At 46.3% G+C, this 26,019-nt stretch overlaps 1 protein-coding gene across 1 annotated transcript; it reads left to right on the plus strand.

Annotated features, from left to right (window-relative positions):
• Nucleotides 1-4,679: 4,679 nt before the first annotated feature.
• Nucleotides 4,680-24,876, plus strand: LOC103184142 (vascular endothelial growth factor C-like). The gene is made up of 7 exons (XM_042340085.1): nt 4,680-4,932; nt 16,347-16,545; nt 17,201-17,391; nt 19,215-19,354; nt 20,079-20,185; nt 23,158-23,485; nt 24,534-24,876. The coding sequence occupies exons 1-7, from the start codon at nt 4,846-4,848 to the stop codon at nt 24,649-24,651; spliced, it is 1,170 nt and encodes a 389-aa protein (XP_042196019.1). The 5' UTR covers nt 4,680-4,845; the 3' UTR covers nt 24,652-24,876.
• The last annotated feature ends 1,143 nt before the right edge of the window (nt 24,877-26,019 follow it).

A 26,019-nucleotide genomic window follows, 5' to 3' on the forward strand; every position in this document is an offset into this window, starting at 1 on the left:
CGTGATCCTTTGTGATTCTTCAGAAAAACTGTTGCAAAGGAAATTTCTGGAGTCCCCGATTCTGAGGACACTTGAGTCAGCAGACACGGACAGCAGAGTCATTTCCTGAGATGACCGAATAGGAATCATCCCAGCTTGTGACCGTGTTGTACTCAGAAACACATACAGCAGAGCATTACAGCACTAATGTACTACAGATGTTCCGAACAGCAATAATCCTGAGATACATCACTGGTAATAACGCAACTGGCCGCTGGGTTTCGTCCACAAAATACACAGTCAATCCGCGTTGCAATACATTCTGTGACGCGCTTTGAGACGTCTCGGAGATGCGATGAGGCGCTGTATCAAATGCAAGGAATATTATTATAATCCTTGCCTTTGGTACAGCGCCTTATCACATCGGAAGGACATTTCGAGGAGCTTCACGGGAATCACTGTGAAATGGAGTGACTGTGTATTTGTAGGAAAACGCAGCAGCACAATTGCACACGGCAATGTCCCACAAACAGCCATGCACAGAGTAACCAATTTTACTTTGAGGGATTGTTGGCCAGTACACCGGTTGAAGTAAAAAGCATCAATGCATTCAAGAGGGAATTTTGATGCGTTACATGAGGGAGAAAGGAGTAGAGGGGAATAGGAGAGGGGGATAGGGCTTGTACGGCGTATAAATCTGGACTAGTTGGCCAAATGGCCTGTTTCCATGTTGTAACATGTTATATAACTCTATGAAGAGAAAGGATAAACTGTTTCCTCTGGCGGGTGGATCAGTAACCAGAGATTACAGATTTAAGATAATTAGCAAAAGAACCAGCGGGGAGACGAGGAGAAGTTTTTNATATACCCAGAGAGTTGTTACGATCTGGAACATACTCTCTGAAAGGGTGGTTGGAAGTTACTTTCACATTGCAATTGGATATGTACTTGAGAAAGAAAAATCTGCAGGGCTATGGGGTAAGAGTGGGGGAGTGGAACTAGTTGGTTGGCTCTTTCAAAGAGCTGGCACAGGCACGATGGGCTGAATGGCCTCCTACTGCGTTGTATGTTTCTATGACTCTATGGTTTTAGACCTGAAACCAAGACCTTAAGAATCCCTTGTTGCAGTTTTCTTTCGGAAAATAGATTCAGCAACTCACGTAGCAGCATCAACTGGATCCACTGGGAATCTAAGGGGAAACGGGAAACAGTTTAATCTTTCTGTGCCCAGAGTATGATGAACCCTTCATTTGTTGAACGAGACTCCATTGGATTTCACTGCATGTTCTCGCTTACCATTGATTTACTCACATTGGTTGCACGTTCAATGTTAAACTCAAGGACGAAGGGAACACGAGAGGATTGGTCGGTATCTAAGTTCCTTGGAGTCACGATTGCTGCCCTTTCATTGCCCTTTGAGTCAATTCAAGGTATTTGCTAGAGTCTGGCGGGGAGGGATGGGGGGGTAGGGGTTGCGAAGAAACCACAGCACAAAGAAAGGCCAGTTCACCCATTATAGCTTGCCAATATAACAGACCATGTACAGTGTGTTCTGCCATCTCCTCTTCTCAAATAATTTTGCTCCTGAGGGATAGGACACATCACATAATACAGTGAAAATGCCCAAACAGGGAAGACTTCCATACCGTCAAGTGAAATCTCCAGGATCTCAGTCTAAGGATGCAGCGTGCATTGGCAACCCCCCCTTTTTGGCTGACGTTAAGGTCTGCGGTTCAGAGTTAAACCACATAAGGAACAGACAGTACCTTGGGTGACTGATGAATGATAAGAGTAATGGATTGAGCTCACGCTATACATTCTGAGGAGCAGGCAGGTCAAGAAACGGACAGAGTGTTGGTTTTATTATTGTTAACATTGTATGTTTTGGGTCTGCAAAAAAGGATTGATGTGACCTAGTTTAATAGTTACAAAGCCACACAAGGTATCTTTAGTTTTGTGGGTGAAACATGGCAGCCAACTGTGTACAGCAATGTCCCACAAACAACAAGATTACATTTGTCAAGCGCATTTCACGTCGGGAGGATGTCCCGAGGGCTGAACGGTGATCAGGACCTGAGCGTGGGGTGGGGGGCAGGGTTGGGATGAGGGAGGGCAAAGGGGGTAAGGGGGTGGCTGAAGGCACGGTCAAAAAAGGAGGGTCTCGAGTCATGCCTTGAAGGAGGAAAAAGAGGGAGCGAGGCGAAGGGATTGTGTGATGGAGTTCCAAAGAGTGGGGGCAGAGAGGCTGAAAGCCTGGCCGCCGATGGTAGGGCGGGTCGGGCGGGAGACATGGAGCAGACCAGAGCCTACTGAGCGGCGGGAGTGGACAAGTTGATAGAGGGTCAGCAGGTCAGAAAGGTGGGAGGGGGCGAGGCCGTGGAGGGCCTCGAAAGTGAGGACGAGGATTTTGAATTTTCTCCTCTGAGGGACAGGGAGCCAGTGGAGCCGGCCGAGGGTGGGGGTGATGGGGTCACGGAGCCTGGTGCGGGAGAGGACACGAGCAGCAAAGTTCTGGGTGATCTGCAGCTTGTGGAGGAAAGAGTTGAGGAGGCCGACAAGGAGAGAGTTTCCGTAGTCGAGTCTTGAGGTGACGAATGCGTGTATGAGGGAAAACAGCCATGACCAATTGTATTTGGGGGATTATTAACCAGGACACAGAGGGAAACTGCCTTCTCGTTTTGAGTCGTGGCTGTGGTTAACGTCCATCTGAACAGGCAGATGGGACCTCGGTTTAACATCTCATCCGAAGGACGTTACCTCCGACAATACAGCGTTGCCCCAGCGTTGCATTTGAGTGTCAGCTTAGATGTACGTGATTCCAAGTCCCGATATAGGACTTGAAACACACAACCTTCTGACTTACGGGCGAGAGTCCTACCAATGCACTGGGCTCCAAATCCTCTGTGTTATTAGTACTGAACCAGAAACAAAGGGAGGAAAAGACACGTGACTGTAACAGGCAACCCTCGCGGGCTAATAAGCTTCCAAAGGAACGGGAGTGCTTTCCTACTGTTTGTATAAATCATCTTTTGAGGAATTTCTGCTTCATCCTTCGCCTGGAATGTTTTCGACCAGATATTTATCAAGTATTCCTCTGTAGTACTCCTAGCCCTGAGCTGGTTGCAGAGTTGCAAAAAAAATTTTGTGCACCACTAAACAAAAAAAAGATTCCTGTCTCAAGGAGAGAAACATCACATGAACTCGTCTGATCCAACACAATGCAAAATGTTGATGCCACAAATTATACCTAAGCTCAGATGTGACCCATTAAGTTGCACTCCAATAAACAGGACCTCTTCTCATCATTCCCCATTAAACTGAACTTAGTCTCTGAACTTATTTTCTAGCCTAATATTACAGTGCAGCTGCAGAGGCTAAGTTGAGAAATTTAGGTCTTTTCTGGGAGTCAACCAGATGTCTGACACATGCGTAAACCCATCACCATTCTTAAGAGTCTCCAAACCAAACTTGAGATTTCCACACATCCCACTTCCACATGGAAATTTCGGAGATGAATTCTAGGAATGAAATGGAAATGCGCACCAGGTCTCCCTGGTGGGATGCATCCTGCTTTACCTAATTCCAGGAAGTATTAGGCGCAGGTTGGCAAGAAGCCACGCTGGCAAGAGACGAGGACAGAGTGTGCGTTGTGTACGGCTGAAGCGTAACCAGTCAAAACTGCATGGCTTGCCATGTGATATCGCAGTCTGGCAAGCTGTCCTGCTGTTTGCCCAGCTGAGACTACCCTAATTGTTCGGGTATCTTTTCAGTTTTATTTGCATGTGCTCAAAGCAAAGGCTCTCTGACCTAACCTGCTACCAACTGAGCTAAACCTGACACACCTTGCTTCCTGTATAAACAAAGCAGTGAAGCTTATCTTTCAGATCCAATCATTGAACTGTGTTAACGATAACTGCATGATCAAAGCCCTGAGTTGTGTGTTTCGCCCACAAAAAAATCATTCAAACCGCTTTACAACACATCCTGCGAAGCGCTTTGCAACATCTCAACGACGTGATAAGTGAGGCACTGTATCAAATTCCAGGATTATGATTATTATTATTATGATGAATATTATCATTTGAAATATTCGTCACCTCCACCACACTGCAAAGAAATCTTCAAGGACACTTTATGGTAGAGAAGAACTGCTTTTTTTTGGGGGGAAAGGTGTGGAGTGGGGGAACAAGTTAAGGCAGATGCTTGGAAACAGTTAAATCTCTTTGCAAGTTCTCTGTGTTCTTGAACTCGCCTTCTGTGTGTGTGTGTGTGTGTGTGTTGCACTGACACGCTCCTCACATATTTATTGGATCGAGGAAACTATGTCGACTCGGTCGATGAGGAGAAAGCCAATAGAAAAACACGCCCCTCTCAAGATCCAGACACTTTCTTTCACTCTCTCACTCCCTCTCTCTCTCTCTCACTGTGCAGTTTATAGCTACGTTCTGACGTCTCTATCCCTCTCACCCACTTTTAAGGGTTGCCACATTAAAAGGAACAGGATTCCATCGCTATTAACACAAAGCGCTGCTGTTGCCTCTTGTTCATTTCATCCTGAAACAATAACAAGGGAATCTGAACGTTTTGGGAGCCTTCACTGGAATTCAAGCCTTTTCATCAATTTTTGTTTCAAAGCTGGATTTTTTTTTGTTGTTTGTTAACCCTTTCCTTCCAAAAGCACCTCTCACACCACTTGGGATCCAGATATTAATTCATCTTCCAAGAGTTTTTTTATTATAAATATATAGATACATATATAATAGCAGCAATAATGCACCTTTACTTAAGCAATGTGCTTTCTCAAGGCAAAGTCTCTAGGAGGTTGCGGTGTCTAAGAGCTGGAGCATTCCTCCTCTGTGTTGTCTTATGCTGGTGTTTTTTATGATGGGATTCAGCACTGGGTTTGATTCTGACCAGGGTTACCTTGACCAGGACAGAGAAGAGGAGAGTCAGGTACGTGCGTTTATTCTGCTTTGGCAAACTATTTTTTCTCTTAAAAAGTTCTAAAAGAAAGCAAGAAAGACCTAATTGAAACAATCTGGGGATGAATTCGCTAATAAGATCCTTGTTTTATTAATATTGATATTAATATGCAACACCCCTTTGCTGCTTTGAGTGTTATGATTTGCGGTGTTAACCCTCAGTTGATCAGGAAAAATCGGTGTGTTTTTTTTAAGAGCCGGGGCGGGGGAGATGAGCTTTATGTGTTATTTATCACATCACGCCGCACAAAATTCACCCTCCTGAACCATTCATTTCCAGGTTCGTTACACGTGGAAAAGGTTTAGTTAGAGCGAGCAAACCTAATGGCATAAATGGACAGAGAGAAGCTTATGGAGATTTTAAGTTGGGGTGGGGAGCAAAAAGGAAATCACAAGGCTAGACTTACAATGTTTAACTTGTTTCTACATTTGTGAAGTGCAGCTGTCAATGCAAAGTGAACTTTCGCTGTGAAAGGCGCTTAGTGGAGTGTTGATTTCTGCTAAAGAAGGGAATGTACAGTCAATCAATTCCCTGTTTACCTCGCAGTAGGTAGTTAGTCGATTGGGGAATCACTTTCCCGGGGGTAACCATCCCTCCAAAGTTTTGTTTTAAAAATAATAGCAATAATAATAATTTGGTCAACTCACTCCACGACTGTTTGTCGGACACTGCTGCAATTGGCTGCCACATTTTGCCTCCCGAATACACAGTCAATTCACTTGACAGTATATTTTGTGAAGCTCTTTGAGATGTCTCCTCGATGTAATAAGGCGCTAATCAAATGCAAGGATTATTATAACTTGTTCAGGTCGTGTGCGAGTGCGCGGTTGTGTGTGTGTTTATAGCATCTGTTACAGAGTGTGTGGCTCTTTTCCTCTGGGATATATTTGTTGCACAATATGGTTCCATGCAGTTAAAAATGCTGGGTTTCACGATTTCTTCTTACATACACACACATACACACACACACACATAGATACACATACAGACACACACACACATACACACACATATACAGACACATACACACACATATACAGACACACACACATGGACACACACACACATGCAAAACCCACACAGAATTGGATTCAAAGAGATGAATTGCTTGGTGTTGCTGATCTCCCACCAACACCACCTTTGCTCTCACAAAAGAGCGGAGTGTTAAAAGACGGAATCTCGCCACGACGCCACTACGCTCCGAAACTAACTCCTCTTAACTTGGCAGCCACATTGCATTACTTTCCGATACGGTTTGCAGCACACAGGTGACACAGGGAGAGGTTTCACAAGATTCGCCTACAAAATCCAGCGCTCTATATCTCCATAAGAGTTACTTGGGTGCAGGTCAGGCCAGGGTTCTTCATGTTTAGCGCAAGAGCCGTACATGAGATGTCATAATCAACAACAATAACAAATTGCGTTTATTAGAGAGCGTAAAGTTCGGGAGGATGTCCTGAGGAGCTAAATAGTGAAGTGTTTGCACCTAAGCTGGGGATTGGAATCAAGAGGGCTGGCGGGCAAGGAGTGGGTTGGAGTTGGGAGGATGACCTAAGGTGCGATCAAAGAGGAAGGTCTTGAATGGGGTCTTGAAGGAGTCAAGGGAGGGGATGAGGCAGAGGATGATGACTTGTTGGCCTTTTTCACCCGTGCTTGGTGTCTAAACACGAAAGTGCTGTCAATCAACGATTCTTGCCTGTTAAGGTTGTGCAACTCAACTCCAACGCTGTTGGGATTAGCCAAACCCAGCCCCTAACATTGATGCTCCGCTCCTTTCTGGCCTCGCGTTGTGAGCAGCCGGAACCTCGCGTCAAGAAAGTCGAACACATTGACCAAGTCAGCAATCCCAATGTCCTGAAGCATTAAATGCTTTGAGTCACCCTCTCGATGCGAGAGGTGTTATATAATTGTAAATTGTTGTTGATATTTGCAGTGCCCTCGGCTGAGATGAGTTCCCACCTGTCTTTTCAGGTATAAAGATCCCAAAGAGGCGATTCAGAAAGAGAAGGGAATCTCTCTCACAGTCTTCTGGCCAACAATCCTCCAGATAAAATTGCTCGCTCACTACACACTGTTTGTGCTTGTGGGGTGTTGCTGAGTGCAAATCGGCTGTCACGTTCACCCACAAGTTGCACTGTGACCCAATTTTCTAAGAGGTGAAGCTACAATGTAATAATATCCCAATTCCTCGTCATTGTCAAAGATTTGTGATAGATTTATAGCTGTGACCTGCCTTCTATAAACTTCCATCAGCTTGGAATTACAGCTATTCCCCTCCCCATTAAATGCCTTGAAATTGCTTCTTTCATACAGACACCAATGTCAAGCTAACCAACCTACCATTCCCAGGTTCACACTCGCAACCTTTATTTCAAAGGGACATTAACTAGCCAGCTTTCAATGGTGTGATATTACTCTTTTTACTGAAACCGAACAAAAGCTTTCAGTCAAAGATTCTCATGCATTTCCCGATGTAGTCTTGGAAGAATTCTACTTTTCCCTTATAAATATTCAAGCCCTTTAGGCTTTGAATGGCCATTTCAGTATTTTCTGCATGAATTTGTGTTGCTCCGTATCCTTCCGTTGTTTTCTATTGAGGAAGAAAAAAATCCTCAAGAGGAAAATCGTTCAACATTTCATTCATCTTATAATCTTTGTCTCCCGCAATCCCCTGCAAGTGTTCAAATTTTCTTCAATATTCCAGGATAATGCCTGAGAAAAGTTCTTTGGTTGCTTTGTCCTTTGAAATTCCATCTTTCAATTACTGCTTCCGAAAGCTAGAAGCAGTTTCTAGTTCAGCTCTATACACTTCATACAGCGCCTTCGCGTGTCATCGAGACGTCTCAAAGCGCTTCACGGGATGTACTGTAAAGCGTGTTCAATGTGTATTTCGTGGGTGAAAGCGGCAGCCAATTTGCACACAGCGGTGTCCCACAAACAACCGTGGAGTGGGTGAGTAATTTTATTTGGGGAGTGGGGGGGGTTGTTGGCCAGGACACTGGGAGAGAGAAACTCTCTTCTCTTCAGGAATAGGGATCTTTAACATCCTCCTGAATAGGCCTCGGTTTAACATCTCATCCGAAGGACAGAACCTCCGAAAATGCAACACCCGCCTCTCGCAACATTGCGGTGTATTCCTGTATTAAGTCCCCTGTTTAAATCCAGCGATGTTAAATACTCTTAAATGTCATTGAAAACCGCTTTGGTTTTTTTAAACAGATTAATGTTGGTTCCTGCCTCTGGGCTGGAGAAAACCAAATTTCCTTGACCTACCTTGCGTTTGCTCTTTTGTTCTCGTGCACAGTTTGGGCCTCGAATTAATCATAATTACAGCTGAAAACAAATATGATGGTCGATGGCAAACAACTACGAGTTCTCTGATCCAAGCCAGTGACTATGGTCTGCTTCTTGTCAATATTGCTTTGAAATCACATCGCAAGAAAGCTTAAAAAAATAGAGAGAGAGACCACTCGGCCCATCTAGTCTCGCTCTATCTCTATCGAGATTCCTTCCTATCATAGACTCTGACTGTATCTCGCATTATTTAATCCCCCGTAGACTGAAAGTTTTGCTGAAACTTTTTCTCAACTTCCAAAGAAGGTCAAGTTGAATGCCACGATTTGGATGAATCTTATTATTCAAACCTGACCTTTTTTTTTTGCTCTGCAGAGATGACATTTTCTTGGTGCCAGGAGCATGGGATTATCTTGCACCCAGTAAATCATTGTCAATGTCGGGTTCCCTCAATATTATTAGATCCTGTTCCTAATCAGACGCTTGTCTAGATTTATTCTTTTAGTTATTAATTCACACAGTCTTGACTATTTTTCTATTTAATCTCTCATTTCCCTAAAGACACGTTACTCACAAGTGTACTTTTCCTTTCAGTACACATCAGGCCCATGGGCTGAATTTGTCTGCCCCCCCAAACCCGCCCCCCCCCACCCCCCACCACCCCATAACCCGAAATGTTATGTTTCTGGAAGAGAAACACAAAAATATTCCTGATGTGGCCCGTGGATGCTTCTCAGCAACCAAAAGGTCGGACCAATTCAATGCTCATAGCCTACATTACACACACATTCTGTCTGTGCCTCAATATTTTAAAGATCAGCTCAATGGCCCCTTACAATCTTCTCTTCTCCAGTTCCTCACTAATAAACCGGAAAATGATTTCGGTTCTAAGCGGCTTCAGAGCTTTGAGTTCATTCAAGATCATCTTCAGAAGCATCTTCTGCGGTGCATCTCTTCGCTTTTTATGTCTAGCCCGCACCAGCAAACATATGCCTAATGATATACCCTAGAATTACTGGAACAGGGAAGAATACGACTGTAGAGAATTGTTCAGATTAATCTTACATCTCCTCCGAAGGGGGATTTTATGCTGGTGTTTTAGTTGGATTTATTCATGAGTGATTGGAATGGTGAAAATACGTTGGCTTTGTTGTTGGTGGAACACGAAGTGACACGAACACGACACGAACACAGACACGAAGTCTGTGATTATAAGAAAAATAATAATAACGGCAATAGTGACCGTGTACTCTGTTTCCCGTGTTTCTCATTATTGCGGACATCTCTCTGCTTTCAGTTCACGGTGTGCTGCATGTTGCCTCCTTGCCAAGATGTTTGATGGGCAGTCTGCCCCCGAGGATGAAATCTCTCTCTGCTGAAGATTGCCTTATTTTATTGAAAATGCCATCGGCCAGTCCCCAGCTTCTGCTCTTGGCTTCCTCTTTGTAGACCAAAGAGCTTGCCCTTCAATCTTACTGTAACTGAGCACATCCCAGCTCAGTAAGGTGGATAGTGATGATCTGAGAGCTGTTGGTTCAGTTGCTGCCTTCCACGCTCGTTAGTTCTGGCCAAATGCCCTGGCGGTCGGTCCTCAGTGAAGAACTAAATGAAAGAGCTCGAAGACGGGGCAGAGAGGCTGAAGGTCTGACCGCCGATGGTGGAGCGGGTAGGACGGGAGCAAGCCAGTCCCCGCTGAGTGGAGGGAGCTGACGGGTTGATAATGTTTTAAAAGGTTTCAGAGGTTGAGAGGAGCAAGGAACGATTGCGGGAGAGAGCGCACGCGCGCGAGAGAGAGAGAGAGAGAGAGAGAGACAGACAGACAGACAGACAGACAGACAGACAGACAGACAGACAGACAGACAGACAGACAGACAGACACACACACACAATTTAAACCATTGTCAGCCCTGTCTGCTGCTCTGAACCGCAACAAAAGCAGCCGGTTCAGGTTTCCGCCTGCAAATCCCTATTCCGAAGAGCGAAATCAATTATCTTTATCGCCGCAAACAAACATTTTGTGATTTCTCGCACGGTTAAACGCGGGGGCTATTGCTGGAGCTCACCTCGCCTGGGGCTGGGGGGGGGGGGGTTGGAGGTTGAGGGAGTGGGGGGGAGGGAGGGAGATTCGATTACAATGGTCTCTCGGACACAGATAATAACAGAAACTAAATTAAATTCCACGGCTTCCCTTAGAAAAAAAGGCCTTTGATCCAGATGTTGGATGCTTTACTAATCCCGGCTGTTATTGCAGTGCCCGACGCGGAGATTTGATTATTTTTGAGGGGGGGGGTTAAGTCCAGTCAGGGACTAGATTCCGATTTCCAGTTTTAATGGATAATTAAAGTCTCCCACGGGAACGAGGCAACTTGTCTTTTGAAGAAGTCAGTCAGCGGTGAGGCTGCGTTGACAGGGTGCCTGCCGTTCAAGGGTTTGGTACTCCTTGCCCACGTTGGCAAGTTCATGGCGTCAAGTTCTGTTTGATGTGGTGGACTAGATAGATCGCCTCTGCTGTTACAGATGAAAGAGACAGACAGAGAAAGAGAGAGCGAGAGATACATATCACAACTGTCACCCTCAGCATCACGCATATCTCACTTATCTCCACCACGAGATGCTATCCTGCTCGAAGGCCGCTATGTGAAAAGAAAAGTTATTTTTCCCAAGATCCTTGTCCTTCCTTTTAAAGCCCTCCTTGGTCTTGCCTCACTCCACCTCTGTGACCTTCTAAAATCTTACCAACCTGCCCGTTCCCTCCAGCTCAGCAAGCACTGGCCTGGTCCACATCCCTTTCATTTTTATAATTGTCCTTATGCAGCATCTTTCACGTCGGGAGGACGTCCCAAGGCGCTGGACAGTCGAGAGTTTCCACCTGGGCTGGAAGTTGGGGGAAGGAAGCTGACCGAAGGCACGGTCAAAGAGGAAGATCTTGAGACGCTCCTTGAAGGAGGCAAGGGACGAGGCGAGGGCGAGGGACTTCGGGATGGAGTTCCAGAGGGCGGGCACAGAAAGGCTGAAGGCCTGACCACCGATGGCCACTGAGCGGTTGGGAGTAAAGGTTTTAGTAGGTCACAGAGGCAGGGGAGGAGCAAGACCTCGGAGGGCTCCACTCCCACTTTGCAGTGTTTCCTGCGAAGCGCTTGGAGATGACAGGATTAAGCGCTACATCATACCGCGAGGATAGTTTAATAAGGCGCAGAACGAGGACAATGCTCCCTGGCATTCCGGCTCTCTGGTTTGCCACAGAGCGTGTGAACTCTTCACCGCGGTTGATTTCTGTGTTTAATCCGCTGAGAGCAGAATGGAAAAAAAATACACCCAGGTGAAATCCTCTGAAGGTGAAACGATGCAGTTTTCCCAGACGCTCACAGGCAACGACTGCAGGGTGCCAATCTCACAGTGTAATTCACACTGCGGGATAATCACATTCCTTGGCCAGTTTTCCCGTGCTCCCCACACAACTGGGACCTGCATTAGTTTATCGGCATCTGCATGTGAAGCCTTCACCCCTCCTCCGCCTTCTCCTACCAGCCTCCACTCCCACACCACCCCCGCCGCCCCCCACCCCCGCCTACTCCTTGGGTGTTTGACTCCTATGCCTACCAGTAATCGGGAAAGCGGGACAAATAGACCTGGATTTCCCCTTTGCTTGCGAAACATTCTTCCGTTCCTTACTCAGTTTGCGGTCAGCTCTGCGAGATGAGGCATTAAAAAGTATTCGATTACACTTTAGAACGTTTCTAGGGGGTTCTGCCTTTCGTGTGTTCACTGGACATCAGTCCAGACACAGATTCCAACTGTCCTGCTCAGCACACAGTTGTCAAGCAGACCTTAATTCTCAGTGTGTTCCCTTGCCCTGCGATAAGCGCTGAATGCCCGGGAGAATCAATGGGCGCGATGTTATTGGCCCAAGTTGCAGGAAAAGTCATCTGCAAATGGTTAACAAGACATTCCAGTGCATGTTACAGTGTCACATCCAATCTGTTCCATTTCATTTCAGCGTCACCGTGGCCTAACGTGAGCAGATAAATCGGGCTTCTCCTCTGGACGTGGAGTCATAGCATGTATGGGAGTCCCCAACTTTCACCCAGTCTTTGTCTGTCACACTATCTTGTCTGAAGGTTTAAGAACTGCACAGGACTGCGGACTATTCTTGATTGCATTCGTAGATCGGGAAGCCGTTTGCTCCGCAGCTTTTAACAAGGGGAACAGTTCACAAATTACGATAGAATCGAAGAACTTTTCACAATTCTGTGCATTCCCCAATTTTTGTTTTTGCAATGTGGACTGCCGGGCTAAAACTAGGCGGTATTAATGGCCTCCGGTATCCAGGCCAAAAAAAAATGCTGCAGATTAATTAGGAGTCATATTTCACTCTGCTGCTTGTGGCATGTTTTGCATTTGACACAGAGCTTTATAATGCGTCAGAGAGGTTTTTGGTAAACTCTAATGACTGGCAAACACGTCTGCCAGTTTGTACATTGCAATGTCCCATAGATAGCCATTAATTGGAATTTTTTTTCTCTCTCCGGGGCAGTTTTGGGCAGGACACCAGGAGAAACTCCCTTCTCGTTTTTGAATAGGGCCATGGGATCTTTAAAAGGCATCTAAATGGACAGATAGGATTTCAGGTTACTGTTTTACTTGAAGGACTGTACCTCCAACAGTAACAACACTCCCCCATCGCTGCACTAGATTGACAGGGTAGACTGTGAACTCAAAGTCACCGACATGGGGCTTGGACCTACAAACTTCTGACTCATTAGCAAGAGTGCTATCGAGTGCAACGAGCTGCATACTGCACTTCAAAGTAACTCATTGTTTTTGAACTTCATTGTTAGTGAAACGCCTTGAGATGTAACGCAATAAAAACACCACCCGAGAAGGCTAGCGCTTATTTGATTATGTATGTAATGTTTCGAAAAAGAAGGGACGGATTCGGGTACAATTCAAGGCCTTAAAACCGTTCGATTCGGAAAGTCGGGTTCCTGGGATTCTTAAAAATAATGCGATTTCCAGATTGGAAAGAATTTGTGATTCTTTGGGGATCGTAAAATTTAAGTTGGAGTGGTGTTAAGGCTAAGGCAAAGTGGAATTTGGACCTCGTCGTGCCATATTTACCTTGGAAACAACTGCACATCGCAGACATGCAATCTGGTGTTCTCTATCTCGAGGGAATAATGTGGGCTGCACTTTGCAAGCAAACTGTTCACATCATCCCGACGTGAAAAGCGCTACATCAAATGCAAGGATTGTTATTATTATTATTATTATTATTATTATTATTATTATTATTATTAGTATTATTATCCGTTTATGGGAACTTAAGTGAAGCGGAGAATGTTTTGGCAAAGCAGTGGAAGTGACTGCTTACTTTAATGAGCTGTGCGGGTATTAAAGCCTGTGACAACTGGTGTCAGAGTGGCTGATAATAATAATAATAATAATGATACAGCGCCTTATCACATTGTTGAGACATCTCAAAGCACTTCACAGAATATACTGTAACGTGAATTGACTGTGTGTTTTGTGGCCGAAACCACGGCAGCCAATTGCGCACAGCAGCTTCCCCACAAACAGTCGTGGATTAAGTGACCAAAATCTTAATATTATTATTTTTTTAATTTTTAAGGCGTTGTTACCCCCAGAAAAATAATCCACCGATCGACTAACAACCGGGTTTCTACTTACTGCCAGATAAGCAGAGGCGGGTGGAGTAAAGAAACTTGCCCAGGGTTTTGTCCCTCCCGCAAATCAAACCCAGGTTTTCTCGCTTGCGAGGCGAGTGCCCTAATTGAGCTGTTTTGGATATACAATGTGTTAAAAAGTTAATTTAAGAGCTCCACGTCAACTGCTGGCGAGAGGGATTTTTATTGCGACGTAAAGTATCATGTTAAACCTGTGGGTTTGCATCGTCAATGAGGGTATGCAGGATCCAGGACTCGCTTTCAGACAGCCTGTGAGTTAGAGGTGGCCTAAAGTAAATAAAAGTGGCTGCCACGTTTCGCCCACAAAATACACAGTCAATCCACGGGACAATATATTCTCTGAAGCGCTCTGAGATGCCCCAAATTACTAGATCTTGGCAGAGGTTTTAGTCCCAATTCCCCAACTTTTCACCATACTCCTTCACACTTCGACTATCCAAACACCTGCCTTCTTTCAGACTGCCTAATAGTGAAGACGTCTAAATTATGGACACTATCGTGATCAAATTCGGTCACTCAATCCACGAGCTATTTGTGGGACGCGGATGGGTGCGATTGGCTGTCGCGTTTCGCCCACAAAATACACAGTCACTCCACTTTACAGTATGTTCTGCGAAGCGCTTTGAGACGTCTCAACGACACGATGCAGCGCTGTAACGAACCCAAGGATTATTATTTTTATTATTATTAAAGAGGTAACAAACGAGTACTTTTGTAACACGTCTGACAGCGTTCTGTTCGATTCGCTTCTGAGTTTGCTCGTGCCCGATCGCTTGCATCCAGAAAACGCAGAGAACACGGTATGGTTGTGAATTTGTGACAATGTCACATTAATAACAATAATCCTTGCATTTGACATCACGTCTTCCAGACGTCTCAAAGCGCTTCACAGAACATACTGCACAGTGAATTGATTGTATGTCAAACTATCATTAAAATAATCCTTGGGGTTTGGGGATGGGTCCTTTCGCATCAGGAAAGCGTCTGAAAAAGCTTCAGTGGGGGTGGGGGGAATTGACTGTCAAGTGTAGTGACAGTGTGCTCCGAAGGTGAGATTTTACGGATCGCAAATGGAATAACGCGCACAGCAGGAGAGGGGCTGCACGTCAACAGGGGGGTCTTGTTACCACATTGTTTGCAAAGCAAATTGCCCGTCGAATGGAAAATCTGCAGCCGACTCTACGGCAATTACCAGTGAAACCTCTTTGCTCGGGAATGATTTCTTCCACTAATGGTGCAGGATGATCAGCTGCTTTCCATTAAAACTCCAGACGAAAGTGCGGTGTGTGCATTTTTCACATTCCGTGGACCGGACTCCCATGTAAAGAGGGACCACATGTTGACCATTAGAACATGTTTACGAAAGTCATTTGGCTGGAACTAAATTCTGCTGCCGTTACTCAACAGAAAGTAGCCTCGCAAAGCAAAGCAAAGCACGCGGAAAATTCTCGAGCATGTTTCGGATTGGCCCGGCTGCTGTGATTGACCTGTTGCTCATGTCCGTACGTTTGAGAAGAATATTGAAGTTGTAGGTCAAAGAACTCTAGAGGGTTGAACGTCAGGATTTCGTTATTTGCCCGTCTGAGAATATAATATATCCTCTTTGCAGTTTGTTTAGCAATATACATTGCACCGTTAGTTGGAAGACACTGTGACACTATATTGCGACACTATTAGCTCTTCAATCGCGGTTGGAGTTGACCGCGTATACTGTCGAGACTCAAGGAAACGAGCGAAGTGTTAGGGCAAGCAAAGTCAAGGTGGCCCAGGAGATTCGTTAATCACCACTCACCAGCCTCAGGAGCGATCCTGCACATTCAGAGCACTCGCCTCGCGAGCGAGAGGACTCGGGTTCGATTCCCGGCCGGGTCGAAACCTTTGGCAAGTCTCCTGCCTCCACACGCCTCTGTCTACCGAGCAGTAAGTAGGAACTCGGTCGGTAGTCGATTGGTGGATCGCTTTCCGGGGGTAATAAACCCTTCCAAACAAAAATAATAATAATAATTAGGTCACTTGATCCACGACTGTTTGTGGGACACTCACATACGCAATTGGCTTTACAATATATCCTGTAAAAAGTGCTTTGAGATGTCTTACTGACTCTTACTGACTCCTACCCTTACCCTCCCCGCCCTCCACCCCTCCCGATCCCAACCCCCAGCTCAGGTGCAGATCCCTGACTGTCCAATGTTTCGGGACGTCCTCTCGACTTGACAGTCACTACACAAATGCAATGTTGCTGTTGCTGTTGGTGGTGGTGTTGGTGTTGGTGGTGTTGTAATGATGTGCGAAGGCACTATATCAAATGCAAGTATTATTCTTATAATAATAATTATTATTATTGTTATCAAGGTGCCTTAACTCACTGAGTCTTCTCTGTTGCAGAGTCAGGTGAGTGCCGAATTGGAGAGGCAGCTCCGATCTGCTTCGAGCGTGACCGAGTTAGTGGATATATTTTACCCGGAGTACAGGAGGATTCACGCCTGTCTGGAGAGGAAGAGCTGGGCAGCTCAGTACAAAACGAGCCAAGGCAGTGGCGCGGAGGCTGCCGTCTTCATGATGTGGAACAAGGAAGATTTAAAAAGTGAGGGAGAGTTCGTTGTCGATTCATTTACTTAATCAAATCAGTGACCGATTAAGGAGCGATGAGCACAAGCCTCGGCGTGTGATTGCTGGCACGTTAGTTCAGAACAGGGTGGTCAAACCTTATGGCCGCCCTATGCAGCGATATATTTCTGAGCTTAAGTGCTTTTAAGCGCCTCGGGACGTTCTCTCCCTCCATGAAAAGGCGCCACGGAAACCTCCGTGCCGTGTTCGGCCCAGAGCATACACTGACTGTCGATTCGCTTTCCAGTGTATCCCGTGAAGCGCTTTGAGGCGTCTCGAAGGCGTGATAAGGCGCTCTCGTCAAACGCAGGGATTATTGTTAAGTTTGTAACCGTATAGCGACCGCAACTCCAAAGTTACGACCGAATTCAACAGCCCGCCACGCTCGTAACTTGCCAGGCCTTGTGGTAAATAGTTTTATCGTTCCTCCTTGTTATTTCCGCAATCCTCCTTTCCCCCCCTCCCCTCCCCTGCCACCCACCCCACCCAAACCCACCCCACGCCCCCCCCCCCCACCCTCCCATCCCGAAGCACGTGAAAGACTTAGCTCAAGCCCTCACGCCGCCTGCCGTTTGCAAAGTATCCGTTCTTTTAAAGTTGCTCACTAATAACTAAAACACATCGTTTGACAGATATTGAACTTGAATGGGAAAAGACTCAGTGTAAGCCTAGAGAAGTGTGCTTGGATGTGGGGAAAGAGCTTGGGCCTACAACAAACACGTTCTACAAACCTCCCTGTGTGTCTGTCCACAGATGTGGAGGCTGTTGCAACAACGAGGGACTCCAGTGTGTCAATGTCAGCATTGCATTTGTCAGTAAGACGGTAAGTCCTCTCTCTCCTGTGCTTTTATTCCACGTGCAGTTTTATTAATGGCATTAATAATCATACACGCGCCTTGTGATCACGTCTCAGAGCGCTTCACGGAACGTATTCTAAAGTGCATTGACTGTGTACTTGTAGGCAAATCATAATAATGCTGATAATAATCTTTGCATTTGGCATCGGCCGCTTCGCCGGTCATCTCAGAAGGACGGCTCGAAGCGCTTCACGGGATTGACTGCACATTGCAGCGGCTGTGCGTTCGTAGGCAAACCCGGCAGCGCGATCGCGTCCGGCGGCGTCCCCACAAACAGCCACGAAACGAGTGACTGATCTTTATTTAGGGGATCCGAACAATGCGACACGACCTCAGAGCTGCACTGGAGCGTCGGCTTAGACGATGCGAGTTCAAGACCCGGCGTGGGATTTGAACCCACAACCTTCTGCCTCAGAGGCGAGAGCGCAACCACTGTGCCAGGCTCTGACACGCATTAAGTAGCTGTCAGCTGTTGTGCCACCGTGAATCACGAGAGAGCCCCGGACCTTCTCCACGCAGAGGGTGACCTTTTTTGCCCCCTGGTGCCCAGGTATTGAATGGCAACACCAAACCGATCTCTCGCATCGCAGGTCAAGGTGTGCGTGTCTTAAGGTGCCAGAGACCAAGGAGGGGAAAGGGGTGACAGAGGAGATCTTCCCCCTTAATCTCACAAAAAACAATGCATAATCTGAAATAGTTTACCTACAAAACACACAGTCGATACTCGACAATGTATCTTGAGAAACGCTTTCAGGTGTTATCTCGCCGTGAAAGGCGCTTTATCAAAAGTAAGGATTATTATCACGATTTATTGGCAACAAAAAGGTCTCCTCATTATGAATCAGTCACTCACCCAACGGCGAATATTTGTTTGAGGGTTAAAAAAAAATGGGGTGCGGTGTAGGACTGTACATTGGTGCACTGTTACAGTTTGATAGAGTGACAGATAGAGATGCAGTCGTTATATTGCTTCCTCTTCGACCGCGCTTTCGGCCACTCTCCTACCCTTCACCCTCCCCGATCCTGACCCCCAGCTCGGGTCCAAATCCCAGACTGTCCAGCTCCTTGGGACGTCCTCCCGCCGTGAAAGGAGCCGTGTACATGTCATTTTCTGTTGTGTTATGTGGTGGAACAGACAGGAACACTGGTACGGACATTGTCACCAGAAGAACTGGGACAGCCTCTCTGTCAGTGGAGAGCAAGAGCCTGGCTCAGTTGGTAGCTATCTTACCTCTGCATCGGAGACGTGTGATGGGTTCAAAGCCAACGTTAGGACACTCCAGTGCAATGTTGGGGGAGCGCTCCATTCTCCTTCTGATCTGATGTTCAACCAAGGTCCGCTCCGCGTGTCCGCACGGATGTTGAAGATCCCATTCAAAGGAGCAAAGATTAGAGTTTCTCCAAGCATCCTGGCCAACAATCCTGGCAGACGAATTTGATCAGTGGCTGTTTGTGGGGACGTTAGCTGTGTGAAAATTGGCAAACGCACAGTCACTACACGTTACAGTAAAATCCTGCGCAGCGCTTTCGAGACGTTTCAAAGATGTGAAACGAAAGGATTATTATTACTATTAGCATTATTATATTATTACTATATTTTGTTAGGACTCCTGTTATTATGTTGTCATTGCTATTATTACTACTGCGTTGAAAGCTCCTGGTGAAGCGTTGCTGTTGCGAGGTTAAATGTCGGACTATTTTTCTCTTCTTCGACCGTGCTGACGGTCAACTCCTCCCTCCCCACCCCGGCTCGGAGTCTCTGGAAGACCTTTGTGTTTTGTTTCTCTAGCTGATGGAGATCAAGCTGCCGAAAGCCCAGATACCCCGGCCCGTAACTGTCAGCTTCCTCAACCACACGGCCTGTCGCTGTCAGCCCAAACCAGACTCACCATTGCACTCCATCATTAGACGTTCCTTGAGGGCACCACAGTCAGGGTAAGGACACTGTGCTCAAATCACAATGCTTAATAGCGCCTTATAACGTCATTCAGACGTCCCAAACACTTCGCAGAATGTGCTGCAAAGCGAATTGACTGTGTATTGTGCGTGAGAAAGTTATGTTTTCGCCCACGACACGGCTTCTGGGCAAATCCCAGAATATGATGTGCAACAGATACTTTTTTACGGGATTGCTTGATGAGGACTGTTGGGATCACAGTCGAGGCTAACTCTCCAGTGCAGTCATGGGGTGGGTGCATAATTGTTGGAGGTTCCGTTCTTTGGATGACAACAAGTTAAACCGAGATCCCGTCTGCCTGTCCGGGTGGACGGTAAAGATCCCATGGGGCTATTCGAAAAGAGAAGGGAGTTTTTCTCTCCCAGTGTCCTGGCCAGCAATCCTCCCCCACCCCACACACCCCCACCCCAAATAAAACTGGTCATTCACTTCTTGATAGTTGCAGGACATCACTGCGCACAAATTGGCTGTTGCATTTGCCCACAAAACACCCAGTCACTGCATTGTATAGTGTATCTTGTGAAACGTCTGCTCGATGTGAACGGGCGCTCTGCCAATTGCATGGATCAGATATTATTGTATAGTAGAAACGTAACTCTGTCTGTAGTTTACAGGCCAACAGCAACAACCAGACTGGAATCTTGATTGAGCTCAGACCTAATGGTTGGTCTAAACCTAACGTGTTTCTCTCTCTAGGTGCGTTCTGGCAAACAAAACATGTTCTCACGGCCTGACCTGGGACTCCAGTTACTGTGACTGTCTCACTGACTCGGAGATCTTCAGCTCAGCCCCCAGCGGTCAAGGTTAGCAAACTCAATCCCATTTTCTCTTCTTTGGTACAGATCGACTCGAGGAAGCAGTGATAATTGTATTGGTTAGCGGGCTTGCTTCATACACGAGAGGACCCGGGTTTGATTCCCGGGCAGGTGGCGAAACCTTAGGCAAGTTTCCTTACTCCACACGCCGCTGTTTATCCAGCAGTAAGTAGGAACCTGTTGTTAGTCGATTGGCGGATCGCTTTCCGGGGATAATAACCCCTCAAAGAAAAAATGTGGTCACTGAATCCGTGACTGTTTGTGGGACGCTGCTGTGCTCAATTAGCTGCCGCGTTTCGCCCGCAAAGCACACAGTCAATCTACTTGACAGTATATTTGTGGAGTCCTGTAGCTCAGTGGTTAGAGCACTCAAGCGAGACACCTGGGTTCAATTCCAGACAGGGCGAAACCTTGGGCAAGTTTCCTTACTCCACACAGAGCCTAATAATAATCCCTCCAAATCCAAAAACAATAATAAATTGGTCATTTTCAATCTACGACTGTTTGTGGGACATTGCTGTGTGCAATTGGCTGCCGCGTTCGTCACAAATATACAGTCAATTCACTTTACAGTGTGTTCTGTGAAGCGCTTTGGGACGTCCTCCTGACGTGAAAAGCGCTATATCAAATGCAAGGATTATTATTATTATTATATTCTGCGAAGCGCTTTGAGACGTCTCAAAGACGTGATAAGGCGCTATAACAAATGCAAGGATTATTATTGCGCTCCAAGCTCAGATAACAGACCCCAACATGCAGCAGAAGCCAAGAGCAGAGAGAGTGCACTTTCACAATCCTTTCTGTTAGCCAGGAAAGTTAGCCACTGTGGGGACAAGTACAGACTCTTCCCAATATGTTCCACATGAGTTACAGATCAGCCAATGTTCATTTAACACATTAAAAAGATTTCAAAGACTCCAGTCCAGAGACTCGAAGCACTCAATTACTGAGCTGTATTGCCAGATACGTGCATTGCAGGTCGCTAGGTTGCAAGCTGAAGCTTGTGATCAGTTTGGAACACCTCACTCAACGAGGGACAGTAATAATAATAATCTTTGCATTTGATATAGCACCGTACCATGTCGTTGAGACCCAGAAACAGGAGGAGGCCATTCAGCCCCTCGAGCCTTTTCCGCCATTCTATAAGATCATGGCTGATCTGTAGCTCAACTCCAATTACTCCCACTTTGCCCACATCCCTTAATTCTTTGACTTAACAAATATCAAAGCACTTCACAGAATACACTGTAAAGCGAATTAACTGTATATTTTGTGGGCGAAACATGGAAGCCAATCACAAGGTCGTGGAGAGAGTGCAGGGGAGATGGACTCGGATAATACAAGGGGTGAGAAGGTGAGATTGGAGAAGTTTTTCCAAGAGGAGTAAAGGTTGAGAGGAGAACTTAGAGGTCTTTAAAATAATGAAGGTTTGGTGAGTCAGTTGACAAAGGGTACAGACATAAGGTAATTGCCGAAAGAACAAAGAGAGAGGTTGGGAGAATTTTGTTACGCACATAACCCAGAACTATAGCTTAACTTTAAGGAGCAAATTAAATATCTGAAAAGCAGAAACAAAATGCACAGCCATTTGACTGTAGGATATTCCATGAAGCGCTTTGAGACGTCTCAACGACGCGATAAGGAGCTGTATGAAACGCAAGGATTATTATTATTATTATTATAGCTAAACATAATAGGCTGCAGAATAACACAATACATTGGAGCATAAACAACAGAGCAAACTGCAGGGAACATGTTCATGCACGTCACATACTGCACACGGTGTTCTGTTGACTGCAGAGGTTATTAAAGAAAGAACTTGGATCTTTCATAGCACCTCGTCACCCAGAAACATCTCGGAGCACCTTCCTGGTTCATCAATTGCAAGCGTAGTGACTGTTATTGTAGGCAAAGATGGCTGTTGTCAATGCTAGTAAAGTCCCATTGAACGAGCGCTAAGTGAATAGTCGATCTGTACTGGTCGGCTGTTGGCCAGGACACCTTTTCTTCTACGCTCGAGTCAAGGGATCTTTAACATCCACCCAAAGAGGAGACCAGGTCTTAATGTCTCATCAGAAAGAAGTGAAACTGTGTGCTTGGCCCTCTCACTTGTGGAATAAACATTCCCGAAACTTTCTACAACAATATGCTCTGTAACGTACGGGATATTGTCATTTCAGAGAAATGTTTGCGGGGCTAAAGATTGTTTGAAAATTCAAGATTGGATGGAATTTGTGGGCCTTAAAGGAGAAGGGAGATAAGGGGGTGAAATGAGATGAAAACATCTGCCCAAGTAAACCATTGAGGCGATATAATAATAAGGGAATGGTGTTGCAGTTTGAAGCAGAATTATGAGACCAGTGGATATTATTCAGCGACAAAAAGCATCGCTGATTTTGTAGGGATTAATTTACTCAATGGTTAAATATTTTAAGTTACATGAGATGCTGTGTGACAGGATTTTAAACGTAGGCTGTTCACCGTGAGTTCCTGATCTTATGATAATCGCAACCAATCCTTGCAAGTGACATAGCGCCTTTTCACGTCGGGAGGGAGTGCTTCACAGGATGTACTGTAAAGTGTAGTGACTGTATATTCCGACAGGTAAAGTCCCTGCGCAATGAATTATCACTCTACTTGACTTCAGCCATCCTCTGAAACTTCCTGCCCCAACCCCTCCGCCTCATGCCCTCTTCATCTATGTTGAAATCCCACTTTAGGACTTATTATTATTACTAATTATTATTATTATTACTACTCCTTCGACCGCGCCTAAGGTCACCTACTCCCTCCCCTTCTCCCTTGCTCAATATCTAACCCCGCCACTGTGCAGCGCTCCGAGAGGCTATCCTGTGTGAAGGGCGCTGTGTAAAAACCTGAGTTGTTGTAAAGAAAAAGTAGCAGATACTGGCTGGCAAAAAAACATCCTGTTGCTGACATGTTCCCCCACACGCTCACAGGAGACACAGAGGACGACATCTGTGGCCCTCGCATGCAGTTCAACGAAGACACGTGCGACTGTGTCTGCGCGAATGGGCTCTCGACGTCCAGCTGTGGCCCCAACCAGAAGCTGGACGAGAGCACCTGTCGGTGCGTGTGTGACCACAAGCCGCCCAGGGGAACGTGCGGGGAGCACGAGGAGTGGGACCAGACCACCTGCCAATGTGTCTGCACCAGGATCTGCCCCAAGTCACAGCCACTCGACCCGCACAAGTGCACCTGTCAATGCACCGAGTCCTTATCCTCCTGTTTCCTCAAAGGCAAGAGGTTCGATCCACAGACGTGCAGGTGACCAATGTTTCACAAAAACATGTTTTGCTTTGTTTCTTTGTCTCGTTCGTTCGTCTCCTTCCTTCCTTCCTTCCTTTCTTCCTTCCTTCCATTCATAAGAATTTGTTGGATGAAAGAGGACCAAGGTCTACCCAGTTCACCTTCCACTATCTTGGCAGTCACTTGACATGTCGTGTCCCAAGCTATACACTGTACCCCGAGGTATTATTTTCTAGCAGAAATTGGCTGTGGTTAGTCAGTGATGCTCTGCTGGCAGTGATATCCCGGGAAACTTCTCATTTCCTCTTTGCCTCCTTTCTAGTATGAGGAAGTGTATTTGGCTCCAGATGAGCGACCCTCTCTCAAGTCTTACGCCCGTTGGTGACTGAACTGCACGCTCATGTGTCAGGCAGTCAGACAGCAATAGAGACAAACTCATAAGGGGACAACAACAAATTACATTTACGCACCACCTTTCACATCAGGAGGACGTCCCAAAGCGCTGGGCAGTCAGGGATCTGCACCCGAGCTGGTGGATGGGATCAGGAGGGTTTGGAGGGAGGGGAGGGTAGAGGGTAGGAGGGTGACCGAAGGCGTGGTCGAAGAGGAGGGTCTTGAGAAGGGTCTTGAAGGAGGGAGAAGTCAGTCGCACACCGAATAGGTCGGGCTAACCTGTGGCCAGTAAATGAAGATCAATTAATCAATGGCAATGATACCAGGTCTTCGGTTCTAAAGGCAATACACAGGGTCATAGCTTGAGCCACAAGGTCATTCTGGCACTGACACATACATGGTCATCTTGACCCAACGCTGGGGGAACGAGAACGAAGGATTCCAATTCCTGTGAGATCCCGAACAGGTTTTGTTTTATTTAGCACATCGTTTGGGAGTTTACTTGGGACGAAACATTGTATTCCAATAACATTTATATTGGCCAGGAGCCGTAAAAATCCTTCTCCGGCTCTTGCACTAAAAGATAAACTATGAACGAAATCTCCGGGAAGTGATTGATCGCATCTTCATTCTCTCTCCCCCTCTCTCTCTCTTTCCTACTCTCCACGAACAGATGCTACAGATTGCCTTGCAGGACCCAAAGCAAACACTGCCAAGTGGGTCTCTACTTCAGCCATTATGTCTGCAGCTGTCTTCCATTATACATGAAACAATATCAAATTGAAGACTGACACACAAACCTCTTTCCTGCATCTCCGTCAGTCACGTGGAAGGAAAGGAACGAACGTTTCGGTCGGCAGCCCTCGAGTATTTTTTTTGTCGCTCTCAGTCAAGAGTTTTATCCGATTTAGTAGCTACTTCGGCCGCGGAAAACACGCGTGGAAAAAAGAGGGTTCGTCCCTCAGAAGGTGGACTGTGACTTGTTCGCCTCTCGCAAGTTAACCCCCCCCACCCCCCCACCCCGATGACACACATGAAACAAACAACAACAACAACAACAAATTACGAAACAAACGCCACGAGTGAGATCATCAACGTCACGGTCACAGCGGGATAGGTAACATGTTCGTGTTGCAGCTGCTCACATCACATGCCTTGTTTTTAATCACGTGTCTGTGTGCATGTTGAGTGCGTGCGTGCGAGTGCGTGCGGACTGTGTATCTCGCGCTCGATCGGAAAGATTTAACATAATTGCAATCCAAACGAGTGGCTTTTGATAAAAGAAACGTAACAGCGCTCACCAAAACTTAGCGTGGGTTCCGCTTCACACAAAGAGATGCTGTTATTGACAAGGGCCAATTATGTTATTAGGAACGAGTCCTGGTGTTTCCTAATGGGTACTCTCGCTGTACAGATCTGGAGCAGAGCTGATCCCACTGATTGTTATAACAATCAGGTTCTAGCAAAGAAGGCTTAACTGGCACGAGACCTGCCCGCAGAACCGGAAGGCCTGTTAACTTAGAACATACGCCTCGCCTTTCATCTAATCCCAAACATATGGAGATGTCAACGGGTTTGTAGAGCATCGGCTAAAAAGTATATAGACCGTACCGCACGGAAACATGCCATTTGGCCAGATCTGGCGTAAGTCTGTGCCAAGTTTATACTTAAAGAGTCTCCACCAACTCCTTACTCCCTTACCCTTCTCTCTCGCGTGCATATCAAGCTTCCTGTTTTTGGGGAGGTCAGCCGGGGAAACCCGTCACCGTTGCTTAAGAGTATCCAAACCCAGCTGAGATTTCCATGGCATCTCACCTACACACGGAAATCCCAGAGATAGATTGCTGGAATGGTAATGCACTCTCTCTCCCTGGAGGGACATCCATCTAAGTATTAGGAGCAGTGTTTACGAGAGCCAAGGTCTAGGGACCCCAGAGTGTGGTTTGGGGTAATTGCTGGAGTCTCACTAGCTTCCTCTTAAACGTGTCTACACTATCTGATTCAACCATCGCTCCAGGCAGCAAATCTTGCATTCTCGCTGCCCTCGGAGTGAAGTCGTTTTCAAGCAAAGAGCGAGGACGCGTGGAAGGGGAAAGAGTCGAGGAGGGATTCAACGGCTGAGAGAAAAAAAGGGGACGAGAGGGAAAAAGTATATGGGG

Source organism: Callorhinchus milii, unplaced genomic scaffold (assembly GCF_018977255.1).
Source record: "Callorhinchus milii isolate IMCB2004 unplaced genomic scaffold, IMCB_Cmil_1.0 Scaffold13, whole genome shotgun sequence".
Taxonomy (NCBI): Eukaryota; Metazoa; Chordata; class Chondrichthyes; order Chimaeriformes; family Callorhinchidae; genus Callorhinchus; species Callorhinchus milii.

Bases quoted from the DNA above. Each gene is read 5' to 3' on its own strand.
- LOC103184142 (XM_042340085.1), top strand. From the start codon at position 4,846: ATGCTGGTGTTTTTTATGATGGGATTCAGCACTGGGTTTGATTCTGAC. The intron at 17,392-19,214 runs GTAAGTCCTCTC...TTGTTTCTCTAG, and splicing joins TTGCATTTGTCAGTAAGACG to CTGATGGAGATCAAGCTGCC. The intron at 20,186-23,157 runs GTTAGCAAACTC...ACACGCTCACAG, and splicing joins CTCAGCCCCCAGCGGTCAAG to GAGACACAGAGGACGACATC.